Raw genomic sequence first — 8,725 nt, forward strand, 5'->3', positions numbered from 1 at the left:
AGCTTATCCATAGCCCTCCCGACCCGGAGGCCCGTCTCAGGGGCTTCCCATTCCCATAGGAGAAGCAGTTTATGCATAGGATGGAATAGGAATGTACGCGAGAGCGTCCTAAGTCCCGCCAGGACCGGGTCCGCGTTAGGTAGCATCGCCACCGTCACAGAATCATCTGGCGGAGCATCAATCCCCAATTCCTGGAGGACAAAAGGTATGAGAGGTTCCAGCTCCTCCCGCTGAAATAAGCAGAGGACACGGGGATCGTCACCCTCGAGCGGGGGGCCTGAGTCGAAGCCTCCTCATCAAATGTATCAAGAAGGTCCACGGGGGCAGTGGAGGATGCACAGGAAGGGGGGCTCCCGGGACCACCCGCACCCGAACAGGGCCTTGCAGATCCGTAACCGGGGGGGGGGGGGGGGGAGGGAGCAGTGGAGGATCCTCCTCCTCCTGCAGGCTAGCAAGATATGATTTGTGCAAAAGGAGCACAAAATCTGAAGTAAATCGGGCTCGAGACGATTTTCCCGCCGGGGGAGGGGGTGAGGGAGGCAAGGAGGGATCCGGGGCATCCCTCTGAGAGCGCACCGGGCTCAAATCAGGGGGCAAAACCGGCAAATCCAGCTCCTCTGCCCCGAGAGGCAGAATTTGCATCAGGAGAAAAACCCAAAATGTCCACCGTTCCCGCGGTTTGCCGGGTCGGGAATGGCCTGGCCATGCGACGTGGAGCCCGTTCCCGGGCTTGAGTTTTCTGTGCCACTGCGGAGGAGCCCTCCCCACCCGGGAGGCATTGGGAGCACACCCCATCTCTGGAGAGCCGGGCAGCCGGCTCTCCACAGTCTAAGCACAGATTTGAACGTGGCATGAGAAAATCAGCACAGCCAAGAGGGAAACAAAAAAACAGTTGATAGGGGAGTCCCAGAGGAGAGGAGCAGGAGATTGAACCCCGCTCCCTCCTAAAGCCAAAACCTTACTGCCACTGAACTTTTATAGAAAAATTTTGTCTTCTCTTACTGTTTCTTTTTTTTTTTTTACAGCAGAGAGTACAGGGGAATGCGCTTCCCTGAAAAGGCACCCGAGGAATGGACGTCCCGGGGCAAGGCAGAAGGCTGAGCGAATCAAGGGGCAAAGCCCCCCTAGGAACCCCAACAGCAAGGGAGACAGGACTGTTTCCCTAACACAGTCACCAAAATGACAGAAATCAAAACTTATATATATATTTTTTTTATTTATTTATTTATTTATTTTTTTACAGAGAAATAACTTCAAACAATACTTGCTTGAGCTTGCCCCCAGAGAAAAGAAGCAAAGAAGAAATCCCGAAGGGGAAGGGCAAGCTAACAGGGAACTGCAGGGTGAGCGGTCTGGCATCTGCTGGAGACAGACAAATACTAAAGGGCTGCAGGGTAGGTTCTGTCCTGATATAGGATACCCTTTCAGTTTTGGTCTGTCTCCATCTGCTGGTCAGGAGGCTCAACCCATGGTCTGGACTGATCCGGGTACGTACAGGGAAACTGTTTTTTTTTTTCTTTCTGCAAGTCAGGTTGTGTCGTCTTCCTCTTTGGGTCTCTTCTATGCAACATAAATGACCATATAAATTCCCATACTTAAATCAACACCCAGCACCTCTCTTCCCAAACACTAAAGGAAAAAAAAAAAAGAGAGAGTTAACTTGCCTCCACGAACATAAAGTTCATCCCGAATCTCCCTGGTGATCTGACTTGGAGTAATGTACTCCTTTCCATCAAGTGTGTACACCACATCCAGCTGCTTCTCAGCAATCAGCTTGGAAACAATCTCTATGCAGTTGCGTTCTGACAACCTGCACAAATGGAAAGTTCACAGTTAAAACCTGACTTAGCTACTTCACTGCAACTCATGCTTACAAATACCCTGAAACTTGCTTACAGTCATATACCTCTGGTTCAGAATATAAGTGCTGGGTCCAACAATATATTCTTTGTGTGCCGTTATCTATACCATAAAAAGTTACAAGTAATATTATTCATGCAATAATTTACAATGGACAAAGCACTTGCTGGCAACTATTGTCCTGTCTGGAGAAGCTGAAAACTCATTGCCTTTTAGCCCAAACAGGGCATTAACTGACAGTAGGTGCACTGACCAAAAGGAATTACTGCTATTAAGAACTAAAATTTGTTACAAAAGAAAACAAACATTACCTATAGCACAACAGAGCATGTTTTTACAATTGGTTACAGTTCTGTTCCAGTCAATAAGAACTACTCAGAATCTAACTCAATATTTCAAGTTCATTGTTTTCGCCTGTTTCTGGGATGATTCTTAGTCTGTGTTCTGTATTGCCAAGGTTTTATGGCTTTTTTCTTTTGTTTCCAAAAGAAAATAGTTTTCTATGCAACTGAAATGTCATGAGAGACTCTTGAAGTCTTAATAGATGCAAAACACATCAAAATCTACATGAGTCACAACGAGGACCGAGAGTTCACAAAATTAACCAGTTAAGCCACTGCATTTCACCTTTTGTCATATCTCTCAGGTCGCTTTCACTAGATCCACACTGCATCTTCAATTTCATCTTGGTGTACCATCAACAACAGAGATTCCCAGGGATCGGCTCTTTCAGCTGCTAACATCTATGTGACTCCAATCTGTAAATTGTTGGTGGATTTGGGCATGAACTACAGAATATATGTGGATGATGTCCAATTGTTTGTACTTATGATGACTCATGGCACAACCACAATTCAACTAGTTTCAACATGCCTCTCAGCACTCTAATGTGGAATTTAAAGAGAGTAGTTTTCATGACAGCCGTTATCTGTGGTTACATTAACAACTTGAGTGCAAAATTATTCTTAGGCTTTTTACTTGAGATTTGATGGAGCTCTCATGCCCCTTGAAATTAAAATGCTTGGGTTTATCAGCTGCTGGAACCTCTCTAAAATTAAGAGCTCAGTATTACTGATATTTAAAGTTAATTTGTTGTGTAACAGCCATTTTGCATCATTTAAAATCTTTACTGGAGCCAAAAGCACATAGCTCCCTCTAAACTGAGCATGTAAGCAATTGCTCATACATTTCAGAGCATCGCTCACAGATTACACATGGTCGCTCACATACATTTTTCTTTGTGCTATATACAGAAATGCAACGCTAATGCCGGCGTTCAAAAATGGTTGGTTTAAAAAAATTGTTAACCACACTCAAAAACCATTTGCACACACCTAGTCACTCACAAAAGGAGAATTTAACATCTTATTGGCTTCTTCAGAAAGCCGCAAAACAAGCCTTTGATGATGCTTTTCTTTCTTGTTTGTTGTAATTTGCCCTGATTTATGATTGTTTTTATTATGACCCACCTTAAATCTTGTCTAGTGAGGGACAGAAATATTTTAAGATAGACAGACAGACATAAATAAATAAATAAATAAATAAATAAATAAATAAATAAATAAATAAATAAATGTATTCTCACAAGGCTGGCCCCAGCACACAACTGCAATCAAGATCATTTGTGCTTCAAGTATTTCTTAAAAGGAATTCCTTAAAGAATGTGAATATGCTCACAATTACTGGTTTCCCATGATTCCACAGCGAGAGCCACATAATTTGACTCTTGACATGAGATTGTGCAACCCATGCAAAAATGTGGGAAACCTGCTGGCTGCAAAGGAAACAGCCAGGTTGCAGGACCTGGGAGTTGGTAAGAATGTGCATAAAGTCTCCCTTTTTTCCCCCTCCCCACCCATTGATCCTCTGGCAGTCAGGAGGCAGATCATCACCTTCCCTGGCATGCAGAGTAGAGCAGTTCATGCCACCTGGCCTTGATTTGCAGTTTGAAATATGGTACACCATACACATATATACAGGGCACTATGTGGTTCAAACTGAGTCTCGTCCGAGTAGTAATAAGAGACAACCACAACATAAAGGACCAATCTCCTCCTTCTGCCAGTCAGGGTACAGGATCAGCATGGGGGAGGAAAGGATGAGAGAAAGTATGGGAGAGAATCAGAGTAGAGTGGCAGAGAAAAGGGAGAGAAGACCAAGGATGAAGAAAATGAGGAGAGAATAGCTAGGGAAAGGGGAAGGATGAGAAGTTAGCAGGGCAAGGCTGGGAGAAGCAGGGGAGAGGGTGGGTGGGATGAGAGACTGGTGATGTGAGGATGGGCTTAACAGGCAAGAAGATGGAAGGAAATTCAAATGATTGGATGGTGATGCTGATGAGAAGAAAAGCAGGAAGTGGAATTGTGAAACAAAGGAATGAGAGATTGGAAGCTAGAGGAAGGAAAAAAATGAAGGACAGACAAAGATGAGTCTGGGAAGAAGAGAGAAAAGAACAGCAGAGAGGAGGAAGCAAGCAAGAAAAGAGGTACCTTTAGGAGGGAAAAAGACAGACTGTAGTAACAGAAGAGACAATAAAAAGTGAAATAAAGAGGTAAAAACTGAAGATGAAAGGAATGAAAGAAAATCAAGAAAGAATAAAATATTCAAAAATATTGGAAAGCTACTTTATTTGCATGTTAAATAGCTTTCCATATTAAAGGATATTAAGATGTTTTTATGAGGGTAAACCTGTGTTTCATCCTTTTTGGTGAAAGTATTTTACCTGTCGATGAAAAGGGGCAGAGAAAGATCAGGGGAGATAAGTTACATACAGAGATGGCATAATCAAATCTCTGAATTCAATTTCCAGTAAGACTTTTATGCCTGCCTCAATGGAGCTGCAAAGTACCACATATAATTTAATATATATATGAGGGAGTCTATCGGAAACTTCTTCAGACTACCTTAAGGGACTGGGCACAGCTGTCTCGCCCAATCCTCCTTAAGATCGAGACTCACAGGGAATCCTGGGTGAAGGGAGGAGCCCTTCATCCAAGTATAAGAATTCAGGGCCTAGACAGGTTAAGCAGGCAGAGATCTATTGGGGCCAATGCAATACAGTGCGCTCACATGAGTGCACTGTTTAACCTGCTGTCGGACGCGGGTTAAATAGGCGATAATCCACCCACTAATGCAATAGGGGGGTTAGCGCCTATTTAACAAGTGGCCGACGCGGAGTGAATGAGTTAGCGCTCATCACGCGCAAATGCATGTGAATGAGGCTATTACTCATTCACTCCACATTTAAAAAATAAATGTGCATCTCAGACACACATTTATCGCTCAGATATTAACGCCTGCCTGGAGCAGGCATTAATAGCTGAGCACATGTAGAAGTAGTACAGAAAAGCAGAAAAAAAACTGCTTTTCAGTACTTCTTCAATTAAAATAAAATAAATAAATAAAATGCCTCGGCAGACTACCGCGTTATGAAGACCAACGCCAGTAAACTCGGCCTCAGTTTTCATAACCGGCCGTCTGCCAGTAATGAAAACGGACATCAAGTTTACTGGTGTCTGTCTTCATAACCAGCAGCCGCAGGGTCGCGTCAGCAAGGAGATGCGCATCCTTGCTAGCGCAACTGCCTAATCTGCATATTGCATGGTGCCGGGGCGGATTCTGGGTAAAGATCGGCCTGGGGATTTTCCACCCAGGCCGGCCCAGGAGATACTCCGTGGTCAGAGTGACCGGCCCACCGGGGGATGCCCAATCCGCCCCTGCATGGCGCTCCCTTGCAGGAGCCATGCATGTACTAAGAAAGCAGGCACTGAAAAGTCAGCGCCCGCTTTTTGCAAAATTTATTGCATCGGCCCCCTTGTATGTTAAGATTTGTTATGTTTAAGACTGTGTGTTACCTGAAGTTAAGCTGCATTGATTGTTTTGATTTTTCCACTGTAAATAAACTGTAAATAAGGAACAGCCAGCATCTCTCTCCTTATATCTGTGGCTGTTTCCAAGCCACTACTGCCCAGGTTACCATAATATAACATACTGTTTTAAACTATTATCAAACTGCTCTTTTTACCTATTTTTTTTTGTCTGTCACTGATCACACAGTGTAGTATACATGAAATAAATAAATAACCTTTTGGAAGCATTTAACTTTCAGATTTTGATAAGTAACATGTGGAGTAATCATTTGACATACATTCACCAAAGAAAGTAGCCAAATCCTTCAGTTTCCTAGGGCAAGAGTTAACATTTACAAATTATGTGGCATATTTGGATAAATTCGTATTATTTAGAGAGTAACAATGAGGCTCCCCACATGGGACAGCAAAAGGTTAAATCCAAAGCAGAGTACAAAATAGTGCAATAATCCAATTCACCACAGTAACTATAATGTAATACATCCATACAATAGTACATGTAGTATCCTAAAAAATAAAAAAATAAAAACTACAATCGATCAAACGTATAAAGAAATCGGTAATACATTAACAATCTTGCGGTATACAGCAAAACATCCCCGGGCTCACGAGTAAACGACAAGTTGTTAGTCCAGCTACTAAAATAATTAGGAAACAATTCACTTAAACACTCAGGCAACCAAAAGGCCACCCAATTTCTCTAACAGCCGAAATCAAAAGTCCCACTGACTCTTACTTCACGATGGTCTATTTGGTCCCCACGAGCTGGGGGATTTCAGGCTTTTATTTAAAGGGAGCGGGGGGGGGGGGAGGCAGATGACCAGCAGAGAGTCCCGCGGGTTAGGGGCAGCACTTGGACACGAGTGACGGGTTGCAGGCAAGGATTGCTGAGCTGAAGCCCGAGCACAAGCAGGGAGCGAGCCTTTCATTTTTCCCAGGCGGGCGGAGGAGAGAGAGCGCTGGGGACTTTTCCCCGCGGCTCCAGCCACGGTCCCAAGGCTGCGGGAGACACTGCCGCGGCGGGGGCCTCTCCAGAACAAGGAGGTTATTGACGGTGTCGCTTTCCTGGAGTCCTAGCTCGGAATATCCCCCCTCACCTCTGAGCGGCGTCAGCCAGTTGCGCTCTCTGGAAGTCGGCGGCCAGCCGGCGGATCTCTTCCCAGCCCGTAGCCATGGTGGGACGGACGGGCGGGCGACCTCCGCTGCTACCCGGGCGACGAGACCCACGTCAGCACAGCGCGTGCCCAAGGACGGCGGCCACCAGAGGACAAACCGCCGCTGTGCAGCACTTCTACGCTATTGCTGCTGCGCCAGGCCAGGAGAAATCTTCCAAATGAGGACTTCTCACCCCTAGACTTAATAATTGGCTTTATCTGTCTTGCCCAGGCTGTAATTCTTTCATTTTACAGACCACTTTGGCAGTGCACCCACAAACTGTCTTGCCAATAAAGTTTCCTCAGCTGACCGCTGAGCTGTTATCAGATTCAGAATCAGGTAACTTTATTGGCAAGAACATGCTTATGTGTTGCCAAAGTTAAGAACCACATGACAGGTACAGAGCCCTACCCTTTTTTCCTTTAAGCAGAGCATGCCATCTGTGTAGGTACAGCAAAAGCATTCCAAAGGGATTACAGCTGTCCCATATGGGCGGCTGTGTTGGTATTATCTAGAGAAGGTGTGCATTTTTTAGTTCAACTTCTTGTGAGACAAGATAGTGCTGTTCCTGCTCCAGTTTTGGGAGAGGGCCTTTTGGCCCTGTGCATAGAAAAGGGTAGAAGGGGGTGTCTTTTTCCACATTTTAAAGAAAACTATAACCTTTTGGGCATGTGTGTCATTTTGTTGAAATAAGTTTTTGTTCACCCTTCCTTTCTTTTCTTTGCGGTTTGAAAACTAGTCCTTCATTTTACCAGACAACTAAATTCTTCTTGGGCAAGGGAATTTAGTTGCCATGATCTGGAGAAGGGAATTTAGTTGCCATGATCTGGAGAGGACTGTGTTTTTAAAGGAGTCTCTCACCCAGTGGCTCTTCAGAAGTCATGCATGGAATGGGTTTTAATTCATTCCTAGAAGAAGATTTGGTGTTAGACACTACAGTATTATCAGGATATTCTGGGAAGAATTTGGATAAGAAGTAAAAAGTCTTTTACTACTACTTCTTAACATTTCTATAGCACTAAAAGATAATCCCTGCTCAGTAGAGCTTACACTATAATCATCAAGGCAAACATACAGATCAAGAGGTTTGGAGATTCAATGGTTAAAATTAAATAGTTAATGAAGCTGAAGGCAGACAATTAGGCTTAAGGTTTAAAAGTAGCCTAAAAAAGATGGCTTTTTGACATCTGAAACAAGGTATGAGAAATGGGACTTTGACTTAAGTATCATGGCCACTAATTTGGGAGGAAGCTCCAAAATTGCTCCTGAAATTGGGATGGGATAAGGAAACAAAAGATCAGATCAGTACAGAATCACATATTTATTGGAAGATGCTTATGTAATGGGCTGTATTGAACAAGGACTTACAAATTATTATATATTTCACTTTAAAATCAACTGTCAGTAAAATTATGTTGGATCCACATTCATCGTCCAGCATGATTATTACTGTACTTGGAGAAGGGCCTTGGAGAAGTTTCTCAGTTTCCCTCCACAGACAGGGAATTCTGTAGAATATGGGCTTATGGAAGGCATAGGAAGTTTGGACACTTTAAGCCCTGGAATTGAAGTTGGCCCTTGGACTCCTGTTAGGTCCTCAACCCAGGGGTTACACAAAGAAGTGGGATAATTTTGTAACATCACATATCAGTTGGCCAGCAAACACACTCAAAAGTTATTCTAGTTTTCAAAGAGGACTTAACACATGTAAGTTTACTTTGAAAATTACCCCACCAAATCTACCTGCACAGACAGTTCCACTGCTAAAATGCCTGCACCATTTTTTTGTGAAAATGTACACTCGTACTTCAAAAGTATTTATGTAAGTCCAAACCCCTCCTCAA

At 43.8% G+C, this 8,725-nt stretch overlaps 1 protein-coding gene across 2 annotated transcripts in view; it reads right to left on the reverse strand.

Annotated features, from left to right (window-relative positions):
- The window catches only part of UFL1 (UFM1 specific ligase 1), a 195,768-nt gene extending 188,577 nt beyond the window's left edge, over window positions 1–7,191 (reverse strand). Inside the window, exons 1-2 of one of the 2 annotated variants that reach the window (XM_029595397.1) lie at window positions 6,824–7,191; window positions 1,665–1,810 (exon numbers count right to left, since the gene is read on the reverse strand). In XM_029595397.1, the coding sequence (XP_029451257.1) occupies window positions 1,665–1,810; window positions 6,824–6,900 (223 nt within the window). In that variant the 5' untranslated portion in view covers window positions 6,901–7,191. Of the gene's footprint in view, window positions 1–1,664; window positions 1,811–2,487; window positions 2,613–6,823 lie in introns of those variants that run through there. The other variant, XM_029595398.1, reaches the window with a different exon arrangement.
- Window positions 7,192–8,725: the final 1,534 nt, after the last annotated feature.

This window comes from Rhinatrema bivittatum, chromosome 3 (assembly GCF_901001135.1).
Source record: "Rhinatrema bivittatum chromosome 3, aRhiBiv1.1, whole genome shotgun sequence".
Taxonomy (NCBI): domain Eukaryota; kingdom Metazoa; phylum Chordata; class Amphibia; order Gymnophiona; family Rhinatrematidae; genus Rhinatrema; species Rhinatrema bivittatum.